Consider the following 21,728-nt stretch of genomic DNA (forward strand, 5'->3'; position numbering starts at 1 on the left):
CAAACCTCTAGACACATTATCTATGTTACTCATTTTGAATAAAAATGAGGAAATACTTCAGATATTTAAATGGAGTCTACCAAGAGAGAAGAGCTTCCCCAATGATTCAGCAGTAAAGAATCCACCTGCCAATACAGGAAACACAGAAGACTCAGGTTCAATCCCTGGGTCGGGAAGATCCCCTGGAGGAGGAAATGGCAACCCACTCCAGTATTCTTGCCTGGAAAGAATCCCATGGACAGAGGAGCCATGGGGTTGCAGAGTCAGACACGTCTGAGCAACTAAGCAAGCATGCACTGCCGAGAGAGCACCCCTAGAATGAACGAGGGGAAGGCCTTACAGGGTGAAGAGCATCCACTGACTGGGTGAAATGAACTCTCTTTTCTCAACCCTATTGCTCAGAAGCAAAGTTGCAAGGTAGCTCCAGGTCTGGCAGGAATAAAACTCAGTTGCGATGAATAGAGTCTGGTTTCTGCAGATCCTTCTGAGGTAGATGGGCTCCAGGCGAAGCATTTATCACTAGCCTCCTGTTTGCATTTTCTGAGGAAGGAGGCAAGTGGACTCCAGGCTAGGTATTTACAACCTAGGCTAGGTATTTACAGCCTCCGATTTGCACTTTGAGATAGAAAAAAACCAACCAAACAAGAGCAGGGTAAATAGTCAGACGGGGCACTTTTTAACTGTCATGGCAGGAACAGAGAGGAGTCAAACCCTGCCTGAGTAAAGGATCAAGGTCATTTCCCCTCCCTGGGGCAAGGGAAACACTGCACATGTTCAGGAAGGCTCTTTGGGGATCAAAAAGAGGGTGTACCACCCCAGAATAGGTGACGCTAAGGCCCCCCATAGGACTGGACTTTTTCCCCATCTTGGGAAAAAGTTGCACATTGCATGTTGGGGAGAGTCCTAGGACAGGTCAGAAGTGGAAAAAGAAACTAGATAGTTGGCCAAAGGTAAACAGAGACCCAGAAGAACTGCCCCATATAAATGACTTAACCACCTGTTCACTGAGCCCCTCCTCCATCCGGGGGCAGTGGCAGGGGGGTGGGGTGGGGGGGGGGAATGCCCACACCCTGTGTATCCAGGTATGCCTCTCTGCCTTGCTTCTGTCTTAATTAAACAGGCTGTTTCTCTGTGTGCGCTCACACTTGTGCTGTCTCTAATAATAAACTTTGCACCTGCTTTTATGGTTTGCCTCCTTGAAACATTCTTGCTTTCAAACAGAGGCAAGAGCCTGGGAAAATGTGCTTCTTGCCTCTAAACCCTTGCTGGTCTAGTGGCTAGGATTACTGGTTTTGATTCAGGTCACCCAGGTTCAATTCCTGAGCAGGGAACTCACCGCTCACTGCTGCTTCTCCGAGATCAAAACCAGATGACAACTACCACCTCTTGTTTCTTCCCAGGCCCAGGATCCAGCCTCCTTTGGCCCTGACTCACTGCTGTTGAATTCCTCCAGGCACTACCTGACCATCCGCTACACCCTTCTGCCCTATCTCTACACACTCTTCTACCGTGCTCACAGCCGCGGGGACACTGTGGCCAGGCCCCTTCTGCATGAGTAAGTTCATCTAATCCACAGGAATTTTATCAATACAACTGGGTGAAACTGTATCATCAAATGGAAGTGGGAAAATTAAAACAATCCAGTTAATCAGATATATTTTTTCAACTTGAATAATCATTTGGCATTTACAATTCTATTACTGCCTATATGTCAATGCTATTTTAAGTATATTTAAGTGGTATAGCCTTATCCCTTTGGGAACGAGAAGTGTTCTAAAAGTCATGGGAGTTGGGGTCTTTGTTCTCCCAACTAACTCCATACCTTAGACAAATCATTTAAGTTCTTTCTTCCTTAGCTTCTCTGAAAGTGAAAGTCCCAGTCTTTGCGACCCCATGGACCATACACAGTCCATGAAATTCTCCAGGCCAGAATACTGGAGTGGCTAGCCTTTCCCTTCTCCAGGGGATCCTCCCAACCCAGGGATGGAACCCAGGTCTCCCACATTGTGGGCAGATTCTTTACCAGCTGAGCCACAAGAGAAGCAATTGTCCCCTACCTCTGGTATCTAACACCTGATGATCTGAAGTGCAACTGATGTAATAATGATAGAAATAAAGTGCACAATAAATGTAACGTGTTTGAATCATCCTGAAACCAGCACCCCTTCCTCCCAAGTCCATGGAAAAACTGTCTTCTGTAAAACTGGTCCCTGGTGCCAAAAAGGTTGGGGACCATTGATTTAAAGGCTTTGATATCTTGGAGCTGATGGTCGCTTTTGTAGTGCACCCTGTTTGGGCTCTAGGAATGAGCCTGTCATTTACACGCTGATAAGAATACTACTATGCAGGATTTCCAGAAATCAGAATTTTTATCTTCACCCAATGAGTATCTAATTTGACTCTAACAAAGAGCACTTTTAAGAGACTCTCCTTAGGGTCGCTTAGTATGAACTGATGCCTCAACAGATTAGCCAGCAGGTATCTCTGGGGTCTTCAGGCAATCCTGTTTTTGGGCTGGAAGCAGCTGTGAGGAAATACTCACTAGGTAGAGATTTGTTCTAGGAGAGGGTCTGTCCTTGCTTCCGAGATGATGCTGTGGGGCCCTCTAGTGGCTGCAGAATGAGTAGCTCTGTGGTGGGGTTGGCGTTCTGAGTGGCTCCAGCAGCATCAGGAGAAGGAAGCCATGTTCAGAAACTGAGGATTGAAATGATGCTGGGAAGCTTATGTGGAGCTAGCCGGCTTGAGACAGAGGCTGTGGTTTAGGTGGGGACCCTGCCTCAACTGGCCTTCCCGGGTAGCTCAGTGGGTAAAGAATCTGCCTGCAGCGCAGGAGATGGGGGAGATTCGGATTCATTCCCTGGTTCAGGAAGATCCCCTGGAGGAGGGCATGGCAACCCACTCCAGTGTTTCTGCCTGGAGAATAGTATGGACAAAGGAGCCTGGCGGGCTACAGTCCATAGGGTGGCAAAGAGTCGGACACGACTGAAGCGACCCACAAAAACAAAGATATTAGGTTGAACTCCAGTATTCTTGCCTGGAGAATCCCAGGGACAGGGGAGCCTGGTGGGCTGCTGTCTATGGGGTCGCACAGAGTTGGACACGACTGAAGCGACGCAGCAGCAGCGTTTGCTGTTAATTAGATCAAAGCCTCAGTTTGGACATAGAATTCAACCAGTTTTATTGATTGGCTTGTACGTGATTCATTCTAACAGTTTTGAGCACAGATGTTCTGAAAGCCAAATACCTGGATATTGGAGGATGTACTTGCTGGTAATCAATGGGGACATCTTTGAGGTCTATATTGGTCACATCACAATAAAAAAAAATAGAATCTAGGTCTCATTTATTAAAATTAACAGAATAATTTTACACTCTACAAATAAAGAGACTTTTTCTTGTCAAAATCAAAACACAGTTAATTTCCTTATGTTTCTGACATTTTAGGCTTCAGGTATTATATTATTTAATATATATTATGATATATATTTATTCTTGTGGGTAAGGTTTTGCTATCTCCTGGAATTATCTGTTAAAACGCAGGTATCCTAAAAGAGAAAAGAGTAAAGTTTTTAATTGTTTTTTTTTTTTTGGAAGGAGGGTGATCAGATCCAATTCTTTTTGGATAGTCAGCTGAAGTTTTCAAATATCCTGCTTGTTGTATTTTTGAAGGGAGATATGGCAAATAGAATTATAGCCTGGAACCTGCCCAGCACAAGTACTGAAATAGGAATTTCTGTCCAAATTAGGGGAAGCATAGGAGGGTACAGAGGCTGAGAAATTGGGTCTGCCTGCAGGAGAGCGGGGAGGGCTAGGGATTGAATAGGGGTCACAGAATAGTTGGGAGAATTTGCCCCAGGCAGGGAGCCTACAGGCTTTAGACAGGCTTGGGGGAGAGCCGCCAGAAAGCTCTGGCCCAGATCTCAGGGAAGATTTCTCCATGTCTAGGTTCTACCAGGACAGCAACACCTGGGATGTGCACCAGCAGTTTTTATGGGGGCCGGGCCTCCTCATCACTCCAGTCCTGGATGAGGCAAGTGTTCCCACAGAGTAACCATGGCGATCTCTGCTTTTGTTCAGGCTAACTCCAAACTCCTCCCTTCTTGCAACCATGTATCTTCTTCCTATTCCCAAACCATCTCCTACATGCCTGGCTGGGGCAGCCTTAAAGGCAGTGTGCTGGAGTTTGGGGAAGACGGGTACACATTTTTGTCTCTAGGAGTCTTTTGTCCTTGACCAAGTTTCCAATCAATGTAGAAGCATCTATGGGTGACTCTGGGATCAAGAATGGTCCTATGCATTGTCAGAGTCACCTAGCAGATCATAACTTGCTCCGTGATGGAGAGACAGGATGGAGCAGTGCCCTAGCACTCATTCTAAGGTCAGGCTGACCTTGGTGTTGGTTGTCACCTCTGCCACTTGGCACCAGTGACATCTGGGGGAAATGACGGGCTAGTTCCTCGGCTGTGAGGTGAGATAACAATAGCCCGTATCACTGGGGACTCTTGGGGAGGTTAAATGCGGTATACAGTGTAAACCTGGAACTGTTATTTTATCACAACATGTGTTTCAGTATTATTATTCTTCTTCCTAATGTGATTCCACCTGGGGTTTTTCTTTGAGTTGCCAAGTTATCGCCTCTATTAGAAGAAAAGCACGAGTTGATAACAGAGAAAAGAAAGGCCATGTATGCATTCTCAGTACACATTGAAGAATTTCCCTAGGGAATGCTAAGAAATCCATTTTTTTTTTTTCTCCTTCAGAGGCTGGGCCATGAAGGACAAGGTTTTGTTTTAATTTCAGGGTGCAGAGAAAGTGACCGCATACATGCCTGACGCTGTCTGGTATGACTATGAGACTGTAAGTAGCTTTGACTTTTCTCCACTTTTCAAGCTTCATAGACAGGATACCTCTAGGCAGAGAGAAACATTTATCTGTGTACTGAGGAATGTTTCTGCTGTGCTTCCAGTAGTAATTTCACAGCTGAGTCAATAAAGTGAGCCTAGGTCACTTGACATCAGTCATGATGAAATCTGAAAAAGATACTTCCATGTACTTTATTCAGCAATAAAATTTAGACGGAAGTAGAAGGTCTCATGGGCAAATACTGGGGCCAGTAGACAATTTGAGCCTGGTTTTGAGCCAGATTCTTATTTAGCACGCTCAATTCCCACAATGTATGTCAAATAGCCTCAGCGAGATATTGTGTTCCCCCAAGCCATCAACTGATTCCAGAACCTGTTGTTATTAAATTCTTTCCCTTTTCTTGTTTGATTGCCTGGCTAGACAGCAATTCAGCTAGGTGGGAGAAGGAGACAGCTGTAAGTAAGTCAGTGTGTGATTAAGAGGTGACCTGTGCATGTGGACGTGTTTGAGTTGTCTGTGTGCCTCAGGGGGGCCAAGTGAGATGGAGGAAGCAAAAAGTGGAGATGGAACTTCCTGGAGACAAAATTGGACTTCACCTGCGAGGAGGCTACATCTTCCCCACGCAGCAGCCAGCCACGACCACGGTGGCCAGGTACAGTGTGGCCTGGGGTTTCCGTCATTTCTGTTCCCATCTGTTGTCTACGTAGAAGAGGCTGATGCATTGCATGGACTGTGGGGAGGAAGGGCATTTGTGTGTGTGTGTGTGTGTGTGAGGTCATCAAACTCTGTCCCTAGATTTCCCTAGGCTTCCTCTGGAGAAGCTGTGATTTAGAGCTGCATCCAGATGGATTTTCAAAGACCTGAATCTCTGTCCTTCCTTAACCCTTCTGACTTTCTCTTTGAAACAGACGGACATCTGCAGTGGTGAACCTTCCTAGTTTTCCTAGAACCATTTCAGTGTTAGCCCTGAAAGTCTCATGTTTTGGGGAACATCTCTATTCCGGGTAAAGGAGGTCTGTTGATCTCCCCAGCTGCCTTAATTGGACCATCATTCCACTGTGCTATGCTCCGGACACCCCATTTCTAGGGAGTTGGGTCCATTTCTACTCCCCTATAATTTCAGTTTCCTGTTCCTTTCTTTCCATGAGCATCTTGTGATGCAAAACAGTGTTCAATAATTATTTCCTGTGCAGTTCAAATCTCCTTCATGTCATTACTTTCTCCTTGATGATTTTGATTCTCAAATTATACATTCCATCGGATACTAAAGAGACTCATATTCATATTCATGTCTCTAAATTATTAGCTTATTAGCTTTTAATAGGGAATTTTTTGGAGGTTAGGAACCCTTTTCTTTTGAACATTCCTTCCTACCATAATTTTTCAAATTTTGACTTTGTAATACTGATGGAAAATATTTATACACCCAGTACCACCTGCTTTCTTTTTCTTTATTCAGCTTTATGCTGTTCTGCGTACTGGTACCAAAACTGTCTTTCCAAAATGAGGATATCAATTTATTGCTTCCCAGGTTAAACTCCAAAATCTGTCATTAGCAGAGTGTTAAAGGCCACATAATCTGGTTTCAAGTTAACAAATGTGTCTCCTGACACATCTTGCTACACATCTTTAGATTAGCAATTCCAAAAATCTTGTTATTCTCCAAACATACTCACCTCTTTCCCTGCCTTTGGGCTTCTCTATTTATTGTCCTTTTCAACATTCTTTGCCTGATACATTCTTTTTTTTTTAAATTTTATTTTATTTTTAAACTTTACAAAATTGTATTAGTTTTGCCAAATATCAAAATAAATCCGCCACAGGTATACATGTGTTCCCCATCCTGAACCCTCCACCCTCCTCCCTCCCCCTACCATTCCTCTGGGTCGTCCCAGTGCACTAGCCCCAAGCATCCAGTATCGTGCATCGAACCTGGAGTGGCATGATCTGTCAAATTAAACTCAGATTTCTTCTGTGGGAAATCCTCCCACAAAACTCCAGCACAGGGGGTGCTGCTACTTGCAGCTTTCTGCTTATTATTTATACTTTCTTACTGCTTAGCTAATTTTCCCCCCTTCTTAACGTTGTTAAGTATTTCAATCATAGTTACTTTATACTTTGCAGCTGAGATTTCTAGTCTCTGAAATTCTTAGTAGACTCGTAATAAATCTCTTGTTAGTTGCTTTTGCCATCTATCTTTCATGCTGGCTAGTTACCTTATGTGTTTAGTAATTTTTTTGTTTTTCAAATGCGGTGACTGCAAGAATCCAATTATAGGTCTCATTCCTTGAGAGATGATTAGCCTTCTTTTCGGTTGCAAACGAGGATTGCTGTCACCTTGGGTTTCACATTAGCAACCTTCAGGTGTCTAATTTATCTGAACCAAGTAATGTTTTAGTGGACGAGTCCTTCAGGCTATTGGCTTCCCAGGGGGCCCAGTGGTAAAGAATCTGCCTGCCAATGCTGGAGATTGCAAGAGATGTGGGTTTGATCTCTGGATCAGGAAGATCCCCTGGAGTAGGAAATGGCAACCCACTCCAGTATTCTTGCCTGGGAAATCCCAAGAGAAGCCTGGCGGGTAATAGTCCATGGGGTCACAAAGAGTTGGACAGGACTGAGCAACTAAGCATGTACATACATCTTCAGAGTATACGGCAGCCTCCAGCATATCTGGCTACTATAATGCTAGAAATATCAGTATGGACTCCTGAAAGGATTTTAACTTCTGTGCCACTCAACCTTCTGCTTTGATTATTTGGTAAATATGTTTAATATTTCTTACAATATTTAAGGTCATCAGTGGAGCTGTGGTCTGTTTGGTTTTGTATCTCTTAGACTTCCTAGCATTGAAAGCTACTCAGTTTGTGTGTGTTGAATGAAAGCAAGTGCCTTTGTTGATAATGGAATCTGGCTTGCTCAGGGCACTGTGGAAGGCTGAACTGTGAAAGAATACAGTAGGGGATGTAAGGGGTGCAGCAGGAGCCAGAAATTGGGAGGTGGTTTAGGGGAGGATGAAATAGGGAGAGATTTTCAAATGCCATTGCTCTTCCTTTCTATGTCCATATATTTCAGCATCTTTTGAGTGGTTTCATGTGTTTCATTTTCTAAGTGGGGGTCTCCAACCTCCAGGATCTAACGCCTGATGATCTGAGGTGGAGCTGATATAGTAACAATAGAAATAAAGTGCACAATAAATGTAATGCACTTGAATCATCCCAAAACCGCCTGTCTCACTCCTGCTCCATGCAAGTTGTCTTTCACGAAACTGGTCCCTGGTGCCGAAAAGGTTGGGGACTGCTGTTCTAAGTTATGTAGCAAATAATTAGAATGTTTCCTTTTTCTGTCTCAAAATGAACTGAAAATAATCAAGTTAGGAAAATTGTCCTCATACAGATGGATTCTATTGTATTTTCTTGGTTTCTTAGTCAACGTGGTTCTTAGGCAGGGAAAAAAATATGTCCTCCTGACTTCAGTGAATACTTCCCCTGCATGTATCAGCTATAAAATAATTAGGCTGAACCAATTATCATCTAGGATTTCTCTTCTAATAGTCTGTATTCAAAATAATAAGAGCATTAACAGCTTTTATTGTAGCAATGCTGGTGATTAAATTCTTGCCTCCTACATAGATGTTTCTCGCCAGTGTTTGGCGTATTTCTGTCTCCTGTGACACTAGTGATTCTGGAAAATGATGCCCCTGTAGATTTTGCCTTTGTGCCTGAAGACGAGCAGAGCCATCTGCTGCTAGGAACCTTTCCCACTTGAAATCTGATGGAATCCTTCACAGCTCATTTAGCAAAATTCTTTGAGCCCCAAGTCTTTGGCTCTCACATAAATCTTGTTTCCCACAGTCGACGGAACCCTCTCGGTCTAATCGTTGCCCTGGATGAGAACAAAGAAGCAAAAGGCGAACTTTTCTGGGATGATGGGGAAACAAAAGGTGAGCACCACATTGGGGTTTCCAGACGTCATCTTTGAGTTTCTCCTGCTGCTCATTCAGTGGTGGGAGACAGCTCACCAGGCACTGCAGCGTTTATCACCCGAGAGAAGAATTCTGGTTTTGGTTGTGCAGTTTAGGAATAGTGGTAGATGAAAGGATGGTAGATGCTTTCCTTGGATGGAAGGAAAACTCCCCTCCATCTCTTAGAATTCTCCCACTGGCCAGCTATATTGTATATATATATAGGCTCTCATTTGATTTTCAATCAGCCCCTGAAATATGTTTTCAAGGCTGTTTCTGCCATTCAGTGCATTTTCCTTCACTCCAAATGCTTATGAACAAGCATGGAGGACATGTAAAACATGCCCATGCTAGTGAAGCAGTGAGAGGACACTTTCCTAGTGCACCTGCATCTAGCCATACTTCTCAGCTCATTTGTCTGTCTCCAGTCACTAAGAATTCTTGTGGCTGAAGCTTAGGAAGCAGATTCACTGGAGGCATATGCTTTGGAAGCACTTGGGAGGGAGGGAACCCTTTCAAGGTTAAGGTAGGAAGGAAAAGAGAAAACAGTGGCTCAGCCTTGGAAACTCTATCTATAATCTGTCATTCTCAACATGAAGCTCTGTTACTGAGTCCAAGCTTGCTCTGCTTGCCACATGACAGGCCAATAAATTGGAGACGAGGTGTTGAGGCAAAGAATAAGGACTTTATTCAGAAAATTGGCAAATAGAGAAGATGGCAGACTAATGTCTCAAAATAACCACATATCAAGGTCTGGATGTCAGGTTCTTTTATAGATTAGAGGATGAGGAGGTGAAGAAGTCAAAAGATTCTAAGTCTTAGCTCCTGGAATGGCCAGCCTTGGAGAGGGGGTATGTTAATTTCTTCCTTCCTGCAGCTGTTCACAGGCCCTTAGGGTAAGGATGTCTCCCTGAACAAAGGCACTTTGATTTAACATTTAGGAGTAGGGCAGGGTTCCCCGAGGCAGGCCATTATGTATAGACAGTATCCTTTTAATGAACAAAAGCAATGGGAAACAGAGGTTAAAGTAAAGGAAACAGATCCAACTTGTAGTCAGGTTTTCTTCTTCCCTGTAACAGCTTCAAGGAGCACCAGGATGAAATCTGTTTTTCTGTATTGGGCAGAGTCTGACTTGCCCTTCTCTTCCTTTCAGATACTGTGGCCAACAACCTTTATCTCTTATGTGAGTTCTCCGTCACCCAAGTGAGTAGTATATTTTTATGAATCTTAAGTGTGAGCTTTGGTCTGATGATTAGCTCCTATCTGTTTGTGTATATGTGTATTTGTAGCTTCATTTATAACAATAGGGGGACACATTTCTGTTTATGGCTTAATGTCCAATAATTGGATTACCTATGTTAGTAAAAAGAGGCGATGATACAGATAAATCAAAGCAGTCAGTCTTTTAAAATGAATTTTCAAAAAATTCCTTTGTGTGTGTATGTGTTTCTCTCACCCTTCTTCTCCCTGCCTCAGGGGAAAAATAAGTTTGTATTGGAGCGCACATTAGTAGAGAAAACTAAGAAGCATTCAGGGCCATTTGGGTAGCTGGTCTAGGACAGACTATTTGAATGACTTGAGCATCTGTGTATTCAAGGCAGATCTTTGTGTTTAATTGTTTTGCAGAACCGCCTGGAGGTTAAGATTCTGCAATCAACCTACACAGACCCCAATAATTTAGCATTTAAAGAAATTAAAATCCTTGGAACCCAGGAGCCTAACAAGGTTACAGTGAAACAGAACGGTGTTCCAATTCAAGTTTCTCCTAATGTCACTTACGATTCCAACCTACAGGTAAATAGCTTAGATGTTCTTCCTTGCCAAGGTTGCATTGGTTCCTAAAGGACCAGGGCACACTCTGAAGTCAGAAGTGGGGAAGTTAGAGGGTTAGGATAGAAAAAAATAAAAGAGGGAGCCAGAGCTGGGATGAACAAGGAGGCTGCTGAGATACTGGGAGGGAGTAAACTGGTCCTTTCCTCTCTTTTCCCTTATCTGCCCCTCAGTCTTCTGTCTTCTCTGCCTGGAACAAAAGAAGAGCAAAGACAGGAATCTGGGGAACAGGATTAGAGGAAAACTGGGTCTGAAAGCTGCCGATTGATTGGTGCTAGAAGGGTTGAGGTGGGATTCCCATTAATTTAAAATTTCAGATGCTTTTCTTTTTTTCTTTACTCTATAGAGCTAGATTCTCACTCCAACACATTCTTGGGAAATATTTTGAGTCAATGAATTTGATAAGCTTAGCTAATGCTACTTACTTGGTTAGGTGATAGTAATAAAAGAATTTTTCATCGCTTTTAATGAGACAGTGTTCTTGAATAGGTTATTATCAATTCCTCTGAAATTTTAGCATTATGAGGGATCCTTTTCCCCAACACTGTTTTCTACAGGGGTTCAAGATAATCTGGGATAGGGAGCAGTGGGGTCATCATGGTTTGTGAGGAACCTTCCAAATTTGGAGACAAATAAGTAAATTTTGTCTTCTACTAAAATGATATATTGGTATCATTGGACATTTTGTCCTAACAACATACATTGACTATGCATACGTTATAAAGTTAGAAATAATGTATTATATGACTGGTTATGTGTGCAGCAAAGTGCAAGTCCTTTGTAAGATGTTCATATGAAAATAAACTAATTACCAGTTTGATAAATAGATTAATAAATATACAAACAAAAGAACTCTTTTATTATTTGAATTTAGGTGGTGGACAGGCAACCCAATCCTACCTTTAGGAAATGTTAACTTATGTTCTTTCCAATTTCATGTTCAAAGCTTAATGGAGTCATTGAGCAAAAGCTTTGGTGGCATTAGGTCTAGAGTTGGACCTTAAAGACGGTGCATCTGTGTAGAGATTTGTTCAGCTGCAAGTGACAGGGAACTCAGCAAAATGGTAGTTTAAACAAACTGGGATTTTTTTTCCCTTATGGTGTTGAGAGTTTAGGAAGTGCTCAGTTTCTGGCATTGGTTCAGTGCCTCAGGATTGTCAGTGTTGAGGTCTTTTCTTCTCTTGTGATTGGAAGTGATAGCTTAATTCCAATCACTCTTGCCTTGTTAGAAGAAAAAAATAAAAATTAAAACAAAGAAGGAGCTGGAAGGAAAAGGGAAAGGTGACGATGAAAGAAAGGGAGGGGTAGGCTGTTAAATCAAGAAAGAAACCCCTGGCCAGCCACTTCTGGTGGACTTGCACTCAGCTATGAATGGCTGCAGCTGTGTTACATGGATTGAAAAACAAGAAAGTTCTTCTTTGGGATGTTTGGTGTTCCAAACTGAAGTAGTAAGAAGGGAATTTTCCATTGGGCACATGGCTAGAAGTCTGTTTCACAAATGGGCACCATTATCCTAGAAAGGGCATTGGCATAGGTAAAGCAGTCAAGGTTGGGGTATTAGCATAAGCCAATCCTGGGACTAAGAAAAGCCTTTTGTTAGCCTGTGAGTCTGTATAACTGGAATAGGCAGGACCCACATCTAGAAGAGGGCCTAGTTTGGACAGATTAACTTGTGGTCAGCTTTTGGAGGGTCTTAGGTGCCAAACTAAGAAGGATGTGATCTAATTCTCAAAGGGTCTCCTATTGATCCTTGAATCAATATGCACCATTGTGAGACTGTTGTTCTGTGGTGGTTTTTGAGGTATAGGGAAATGCGAGATGAACGTAGACTGGGGAGAGACTGGAAGGATGATAATCCTTAGCGTGAGATTTTATGACTCTAGACAAATGAGAATTTTCACTATGGAAGTTACTATTTTACAAGGAGACAACCAGAAGAAAAACACATAGAAAAAATTAAATATTTGAATTAGTGAATGGAACTCAAAGAAAGTTTCAAGTTTTGAGGCTCTGGGCTTGGACCAGTGAAGAGACTAGGATATTAAAAATGGAAGGAGATACGATTTTGTCTACTTATCAATTCTGTAATTGGTAAACTGAGACCCAAGGAATGAAAGAATCTGTCCAAGTTTCCTCAGTGGGATGGAGGGGAGAACCCAGGCCATATGATTCTTATTTCTCTGTTCTTGCCCCCACTCCAGACCTGTGGGGAATACTGGTTTCGGGGATGGAGGGCAAGAAGATGGGCTCAGCTGAGGATGACACCACATGCTTGTGTGTGCTGTGCTACAAGGGGGCTCTCAGGAAGAGAGTCTTCCTGACAAAATAAGGAAGAGGAAGAGGAGTCAGGGGAGGAGAGAAAAGGGTGATTACAGAAGGTTGTGGTTGACCTGATTCTTTTCAAAATGTTATGTACAAGATTCTGATAGAAGTGCACCATTTTCCCTGTGGTTATTGGCTAACTCCCTGCACCCCACCCTGCTTCTCTTCATGGAAGCTCCAGTGCTATGTTACTTGGATTCCTGAGAGACTGGTCTGATTTTTACTTTCTTTCCTGAAAGAAATCTCATACCTTGCGTGGTCTTTGTCCTGAGGATGCATTTCCTTGATATTTCCCCATTCCTACAGGTGGCCCTTATCACAGAAATTGATCTTGTTCTGGGAGGAACATACACGGTGGAGTGGGATGTGAAGATAAGGGATGAAGAAAAAATAGACTGTTATCCTGATGAGACTGGTGTTTCTGCAGAAAACTGCACTGCCCGCGGTTGTGCCTGGGAGGTAACCATGCTGACGGTGTTAATATACATGAAAATCCTCTACACTTTGTTTAAATTGAAGCATAGTGGATTTACCATGTATTAATTTCTACTGTATAGCAAAATGATTATGTTATACATATATTAATATATGACTATCTTTTTCATGTTCTTTTCCATTATGGTTTATCACAAGGTATTGAATATAGTTCCCTGTGCTGTACGGTAGGACTTTGTCATTTATCCACTTCTGTACGGTAGGACTTTGTCATTTATCCACTTTCTATATGATAGTTTGCATCTGCTAACCCCAGACTCCGAGTCCATCCCTCCCCCACTTCCCCTTGGCAACTGTGAGTCTGTTCTCTACATCTGTGAGTCTGTTTCTGATTTGTAGATAGGTTCATTGTGTCATGCTTTAGATTCCATGTATAGGTGATATCTGTCTTTGTGGTATTTGTCTTTCTCTTTCTGACTTACTTCACTAAGTATGATAATCTCTAGTTCCATCCCTGTTGCTGCAAATGGCATTATTTCATTCTTTTTTTATGGCTGAGTAGTATTCCTCTGTGTCTATATATCACATCTTCTTCATCCACTTATCTTTCTGTGGACCTTTAAATTGTTACCATGACTTGGCTATTGCCAATAGTGCAGCTATAAGCTTTGGGGTACATGCATCTTTTTGAATTTCAGTTTTATCTGGATGTATGCCCAGGAGTGGGATTGCTGGATCCTACGGCAGCTCTGTCTTTAGTTTTTTGAGAAACTTTCATACTGTTTTCCACAGTGGCTGCACTAACTTACATCCCTACCAGCAGTGTAGGAGAGCTCCCTTTTCTCCACACTCTCTTCAGCATTTGAGACTTTTTACTGATGGCCATTCTGACCCATGTAGCATGGAACCTCATAGTAGTTTTGTAAAATCCTTTACACTCCATCTACAATTTCATGAGCATGGCACCAGTGCCTATGTCACTACTTAAAATCTATAGAAAGGGCAGACTTCCAAAGTAACCTGAGTTTTTATCTGGATGTGAAGAATAGATGGGACAGAAATGGTTTTTTTTTTTTTTTCCAACAAAATTTTACACAGAGACCAGGAGTGAAAACTTATGTCACTACCAAAGAGTATATAAGAAAATGACTGATTTCATCTTTATCTCCCTGAAAATTGCATTTTCTAGCCCCTTTATATCTGGTCATCCTAGAGCTCATGCTGAACTGAATTTGCCTTCACTTTTCAGGAGTCCAGTTCTCATGGAGTCCCTTTTTGCTATTTCGTCAATGATCTCTACTCTGTCAGTGATGTTCAGTATGACTCACATGGGGCCTCAGCTGTCATCTCCTTAAAGACTTCTCTGTATGCCCACTCCTTCCCCTCAGTACCTGTGAACTCCCTGCGCCTGACTGTGACCTACCATAAGGATAACATGCTGCAGTTTAAGGTATGTGTTGACAGTATATGTATCAAGTTCCTACTTTGCACTTTTTTAGTTTCATTATTTTTTGCTTGTCAGGATCACAGAACCATGCAATCAGTTTGCTCTTCTAAGTTAGCCATTGAAAACTGTCGAGTCCTTGGCACACACTTTCATAGCTTTGTTCTCCATCCATTTGGGGCAGGTATCAAGCAAGGCAAATGTGTCTTGATATTTCAGATGGGCTTTTGAGGCACTGTTGATAATGAAGGCTTTTTTTCTGATTTTTTGACAAGTGAATTTTTGCACGCATTAAATTAGTGATTTTCAGCAACTGAAAACACATTGAAAATTAGCTGATGTACATATTTTATCCTACATGGGCTTCCCAGGTGGCACTAGAATCTGCCTGCCAATACAGGAGATGCAGGAGACACAGATCCAAGCCCTGGGTTGGGAAGATCCCCTAGAGTAAGAAGTGGCAACTCACTCCAGTATTCTTGCCTGGAAAATTCCAGGGATAGGAGAGCCTGGTGAGCTACAGTCCATGGGGTCCCAAAGAGCTGGACATGACTGAGTGACTGAGCACACACACAATATACTAGATCATTATCCTAAGAGTAATTTGGGACCATTGATGGGACAGTGAGGCCTGGCCTAAACTGCACTTTCAAATGATTGCTGTTTCTACTGTAAGAAAAATGGTGGGGAGGACAAGGGTGAAACAGGAGACAAGTTAGGACGCTACCAGTTAGGTAATCCAGATGAGGTATTGAGCTTAGACCAGGTACAGAAAGGAGAGGGAGACGTGGACAACTTCAAGAGAATAAGAAGTAGCATCATGGGATCTGGTGATTGATTACAAATAGGCCATGAGGGAGGGAGAGACATCAAGACAATCGCCAAGTTTCTGGCTTGTGTCTCCACATGGATGGTGCTGTCATCCATGAAGGGGAACCAGAAGGGGAACACTGGAAAGATTTGGGCTTAGGCAAAATACAATGATGAATTCAGTTTTGGACACTGAATTTGGGATATATGAAATACCTATGAGAGTGTACTGGTTTCTTTTTCTTTCGTGATTTAATGACATCTCAGGACAAGTGATGGTCTGCTTTTTGTTTTTTATTTATGTAATTAAAAAACATTGGGATATAGTTGCTTTACAGTGTTGTGCTAGTCTCTGCTGTACAATGCAGTGAATCAGCGGTATGTGTGCATATATCCTGGACCTCTTTCCCATTCATCACACCCTCTAGGTCACCACAGAGCACTGAGATGAGCTCCCTGTGCTATACATCAGCTCCCACTAGCTATTTTACACAGGTAGTGTGTATATGTCATTTCCATTCTCCCAATCCATCCCCTCATTGCCATGTCCACACATCCATTCTCTACGTCTGTGCCTCTGTTCCTTCCCTGAAAATATGTTCATCTGTACCATTAGTGATGGGCTATTTTTACAGTCTTTTTCACTGTTGAACTATAAGTTTCTCGAGGACAAGAATTTGTCCTTTCATCTTTGTACTTCTGAGATGTAACACACAGCCGAGAACATAGTAAGTTCTCAATGTTTATTGAGAGAGTAAAGATTCAGGTCAGTGTGCATTGCCTGAAAGATTCTTCACAATCTGATATCAACCTGGACTATGAATTCTTCCACATTTTGTAATGCAGGGATGATGCTATGGTATCTTTCCATCCTCACCTTTGTACTGGCATGTGGTAGGCGCCTAATGGGTTTGAAATAAATGAACTCACTCAACTTTTCAGGTTTAACACTTCCCTGCTCTACCTCCTGGATTATACAATAGCTCTCTCCAAAATAATTGCCTCTTTCTTTCAATTCTCTGTGCCTTTGTGTCTATTTCTCTGCCAGGAATGACTTGGTTTTCTTTCTGTGCTTGATTAATGGCTATAAAGCTTTGAAGATTCAGCCCCTTTCCCCATGAAACCATCTCAGTCTTCTGGAAACACTGATAGGCATTTCCTTCCTTATAATCTTACAACACTTCTGTATAGCTGTACATAGTATGTATCACTCAGGTGTTTTGGGCACGCTCTTTCACCTTTCATATGAATTTCTTAGCGTGTGAATTTCTTAAAAGCAGTAACTGTGTCTTACTCAGTTTAGTAAACCTTGTGTCTTACTCAGTTTTGTAAACCTTGTGTCTAGTACAGAATCAGGCAGGAATATAGTAGGTACACAGTGAATCAACTTAGACCCCAGTTTTTAGGGAGAATATCTATGATTATTTTAGTCAAGAAGAGTTCATGTTTTTTAAGGGAGAAATTTTTTTCAATTCAGAAAATTTTCAGGTAGTCATGTACACTGACACACCAACAAACAAAATAATAAAGAATATATCCATAAATTCCAGACTGATTTTCCAAGGTAGAACCAATGTGAAAATAATGTGTTGCTGTAAGACATTATTACATAAGACATAAGTTATGGTAGACTCAGATCAAAATGATAAATCTGACATTGTTCTTCCATTTGTTAATTAAGTTCCCAGTATCATGAGCTTAAAGAAGACAAATATAGTGTTCAGACTCTTTGTCAAAGACATGAGGTTTCTGCTAAGGGTATAGGTTTCATGACTACTATATTTACCTAAAATCTGTCTCCTCTGGTCTAGATTTATGATCCCAGCAACAACCGGTATGAAGTTCCAGTCCCTCTCAACATACCCAGCGTTCCATCTGGCACCTCTGAGAGTCAACTCTATGCTGTCCTCATTAAGAAGAATCCATTTGGGATTGAAATTCGCCGCAAGAGTACAGGCACTGTCATGTTAGTGGCTCTTAGTCTGGTTTGGAGTTGATGATCCCCCATGTCATTGCCAGGTCCAGTGTCCTTGGAGATACCCTGCTCAAAGCAATGCACCCGCCATTTCCAGATTCTTGAATAAGTCATTTCCTTCTGTTCTTATGAGAAATCTTTAGTGTCCTGGGAGTAATTCCTGAGTCAATTGCATGTACCTAGGGGTTCATTCAACTAATGTTGATGGAATGCCTTCTCCATATTAGGTAGTTATAGAAGATGAGGTCTCTCTTTCTATGACAAAAATAATAAGGAAATAACAAAAATAATTTAAGTTAAAATATGCAGCGATTTAGATAGTGACAACACTATGCAGGAAAAATCACAAAGTGAAAGTGAAGTTGCTCAGTCGTGTCCGACTCTTTGCCACCCCATGGACTGTAGCCTACCAGGCTCCTCCCTCCATGGGATTCTCCAGGCAAGAGTACTGGAATGGGTTGCCATTTCTTTCTCCAGGGGATCTTCCCGACCCAGGGATCGAACCCGGGTCTCCCACATTCCAGGCAGACGCTTTAACCTCTGAGCCACCAGGGAAGCCCAGAAAAATCACAGGGTAATTGATAATTATAGGGAGGTGACTGCTTTTGATACTGTGGTCACAGTTGATGTCTCCAAGGAAGTGGGCTTTAAATAGGACCTTGGGGAGGAGAAGGAGCCTCCCATGTGGAGATAGGAGAAGTGGGCAACATTTCAGACAGATTGAGTAGTCAGTGCACAGGCCATGAAATAGGAGTAAATTTGCCTTATGAAAGGGAAAAATTCCAGTGTGGGTGGAGTAGTTTCACATATAAGGAGGTAAGTGGCAGGAGATGAGGCTGGGGTTTAGGTAGCTTCAGATCAGGAATGGCTTTGAAGACTTCACAAGATGCTTCAATGAGAATCACTGAAGAATTGTAAACAGGGGTTGACATGATGTGAGATACTTAAAAAAAATAACTCTGGATGCTACATAGCAAGTGGACTCTGATGGGGCAAGAGCAGAAACTAGGATTGCTGTGAAGTGGGGGCAACTGAGATGATGAAGATGATTGGATCTGGTATCCTGGAGGGACCACTGAAGGGAGGGAGTGATAAAGGAAAGTAGAAGAAAGATGCTGGCTCCTGGACTTGCAGCCCTGGCAGCTGGGAGTATTTTAATCATACAGACTTAATGTTTTATGTGGGAGGTCCACAGGAAATCAAGAGTTCAATTTCCCTGAGACTTTAGCTTCTTGAAGTCATTAGAACAGCCCATTTCTTTTCCAAACATACCCTCTTGTATTGCAGCTGGGACTCTCAGCTCCTCGGCTTTACCTTCAATGACATGTTCATCCGCATCTCCACGCGCCTCCCCTCCAAGTACCTCTATGGCTTTGGGGAAACTGAGCACACAGCCTTCCGAAGAGACCTGGAATGGAACACGTGGGGGATGTTCTCCCGAGACCAACCCCCGGGGGTAAGGGCAGAGCACTTGGGATCTGGGTTGTTGCTTCTGTCCACCCACACTGTGTACACGTCACATAGCGGGTGTTTCCTCTTCCCACTTCCCACTCGGATGCTCACAGTCTGCTTTTAGACAAGCAGGTCGACTCTCAGGCTCCTTTATTTCTTAAGTGTTTATTTCACAGAGAAGACTAGACACACCTTATTGATCAATTTGTTGAGTTTGTTTTTTTCTCAATCTCTCTTTTCAGTCTTTGTCTTATAACCTCCTGCCCTTCTCCCCATGACTCTCTCAGTACAAGAAGAACTCCTATGGTGTCCACCCCTACTACATGGCACTGGAGGAGGATGGCAGCGCCCACGGAGTGCTCCTGCTGAACAGCAATGCCATGGGTAAGGTGATGCTGGCACCTTCTCTGCTTTTGTGAATCAGTCCTTCTTGAGGAACTTCAGAATGTGTTCAATCATGTTGCCCCTGAAGTCACAATTATTATCTTGTGGACAGTGTTGTTCTTTTTTTTCTTCACTCTGTTTATTTCAGTTCAGTAACATGTAGTAATGGGCTTTCATGGTGGTTCAGCGGTAAAAACCCGCCTACCAATGCAGGAGACACAGGTTCGATCCCTGGGTCAGGAAGATGCCCTGGAGAAGGAAATGACAACCCACTCCAGTAGTCTTGCCTGGAAAATCCCACGGATGGAGGAGCCTGGCGGGCTATAGTCCATGGGGTTGCACAAGAGTCAGATACAACTTAACAACTAAACAACAACAAAGTGTAGTAATAAGAATTAACTCATTTGGCATAAACGATGTAGGATGGGATAGCAAAATCAAGGGAGTCCCATGTCCTAGAGGTTAGTCAGTGGGAGCCATTTATATAATTTGACTTAGTGATGAGAGTTTGGGTCAGAGCACTCACTTTTGGGGTACTAGAGTATAAAGAAAATTTGAGTAGTATATTGGAAAAAGGGTGGGGAATCAAGAAGTGGAGTTAAAGAGCGTGCTTGTGAAAACTGGAGAAATCTGAATAAGTAAGGCCTGTATCTGAGTTAATAGTATTATGTCAACATTGGTTTCCTGGTTTTGATGACATACAATGGTTATATAAGAGTTATCATTGGGGGATGCTGGGGGAAGTGTCCAAGAAAAGTTTTAGTACTATTTTTGCAATTTCTTATAAGTCTTAAACTGTTCTGAAATAAAATCAATAATAGCAGTTTAAAAAGAGCAGAAGGACAAAACATATAATAAGGTAATAGGTGCATCAAAGAGAAAAAAATCCAGGCATATGCCCTGAAGACATTCACTTAACTTTTAAAATTCTGTGAGGTATAGTACAAATTACCTTCTCTCAATACTCTACAATAGAGGCATAGGAAGAAGGAGAATATATGAATTTCAGGGGTAATTTCTCACTTGAAGGTTTCCATATTGATTGATATTTTCTGCATTTCCAGACGTGACCTTCCAGCCCTTGCCTGGCTTGACATACCGTACCACAGGAGGAATTCTGGACTTTTATGTGGTTTTAGGGCCAACTCCAGAGCTTGTCACTCAGCAGTACACTGAGGTAGGAGGGAATTCAGTTGGTTACCCAGTATTTATACAGCACTTTCTGTAGTTCTTAGATGATAACTGAAACTGTTGGTCTTTCTGGGTGACAGGTAAGTTATAGAATAATGAACAATAAATCCATCCCAATAACTGTTAAATTCATAGCCTCTCAGAGCATGGCAGAGTAGCAGAAGTAATAATAGTACTGCTGGTTATAGCTGGCAGTGGCAATGGTAATAGTGGTGAAGGTGGTGTGGTGGTGATGGTGGTGGTGGTGGTGGTGGTGGTGATGGTGGTGAAGGTGGTGATGGTGGTGATGGTGGTGATGGTGGTGGTGGTGGTGAAGGTGGTGATGGTGGTGATGGTGGTGGTGGTGGTGAAGGTGGTGATGGTGGTGTGGTGGTGATGGTGGTGGTGGTGGTGATGGTGGTGAAGGTGGTGATGGTGGTGATGGTGGTGGTGGTGAAGGTGGTGATGGTGGTGTGGTGGTGATGGTGGTGGTGGTGGTGATGGTGGTGAAGGTGGTGATGGTGGTGATGGTGGTGTGGTGGTGATGGTGGTGGTGGTGGTGATGGTGGTGAAGGTGGTGATGGTGGTGATGGTGGTGGTGGTGAAGGTGGTGATGGTGGTGGTGGTGGTGGTGGTGGTGATGGTGGTGTGATAGTGATGGTGGTGGTGGTGATGGTGGTGGTGGTGGTGGTATTGATGGTGGTGAAGGTGGTGATGGTGGTGATGGTGGTGGTGGTGAAGGTGGTGATGGTGGTGATGGTGGTGGTGGTGGTGGTGGTGAAGGTGGTGATGGTGGTGGTGGTGTTGATGGTGGTGAAGGTGGTGATGGTGGTGATGGTGGTGGTGGTGAAGGTGGTGATGGTGGTGATGGTGGTGGTGGTGTTGATGGTGGTGAAGGTGGTGATGGTGGTGATGGTGGTGGTGGTGAAGGTGGTGATGGTGGTGGTGGTGGTGGTGGTGATGGTGGTGGTGGTGGTGGTGTTGGTGGTGAAGGTGGTGATGGTGGTGATGGTGGTGGTGGTGGTGGTGGTGGTGGTGGTGATGGTGGTGTTGGTGGTGGTGATGGTGGTGGTGGTGGTGAT

The 21,728-nt window shown here is 43.0% G+C and overlaps 1 protein-coding gene across 4 annotated transcripts in view; it reads left to right on the plus strand.

The window, feature by feature from the left end:
* Positions 1 to 21,728, plus strand: part of MGAM (maltase-glucoamylase) — a 97,163-nt gene that overhangs the window by 49,361 nt on the left and 26,074 nt on the right. For all 4 annotated transcript variants that reach the window (XM_061414955.1, XM_061414953.1, XM_061414952.1 and 1 more), the window contains 13 exons: positions 1,401 to 1,555; positions 3,946 to 4,030; positions 4,801 to 4,857; positions 5,391 to 5,515; positions 8,715 to 8,803; positions 9,978 to 10,027; positions 10,451 to 10,618; positions 13,283 to 13,435; positions 14,661 to 14,861; positions 17,477 to 17,631; positions 18,928 to 19,096; positions 19,380 to 19,476; positions 20,541 to 20,653. In XM_061414955.1, the coding sequence (XP_061270939.1) occupies positions 1,401 to 1,555; positions 3,946 to 4,030; positions 4,801 to 4,857; positions 5,391 to 5,515; positions 8,715 to 8,803; positions 9,978 to 10,027; positions 10,451 to 10,618; positions 13,283 to 13,435; positions 14,661 to 14,861; positions 17,477 to 17,631; positions 18,928 to 19,096; positions 19,380 to 19,476; positions 20,541 to 20,653 (1,617 nt within the window). The remainder of the gene's footprint in view (positions 1 to 1,400; positions 1,556 to 3,945; positions 4,031 to 4,800; positions 4,858 to 5,390; positions 5,516 to 8,714; positions 8,804 to 9,977; positions 10,028 to 10,450; positions 10,619 to 13,282; positions 13,436 to 14,660; positions 14,862 to 17,476; positions 17,632 to 18,927; positions 19,097 to 19,379; positions 19,477 to 20,540; positions 20,654 to 21,728) is intronic.

The sequence above is a fragment of the Bos javanicus genome, chromosome 4 (genome assembly GCF_032452875.1).
Source record: "Bos javanicus breed banteng chromosome 4, ARS-OSU_banteng_1.0, whole genome shotgun sequence".
In the NCBI taxonomy this organism is placed as follows: Eukaryota; Metazoa; Chordata; class Mammalia; order Artiodactyla; family Bovidae; genus Bos; species Bos javanicus.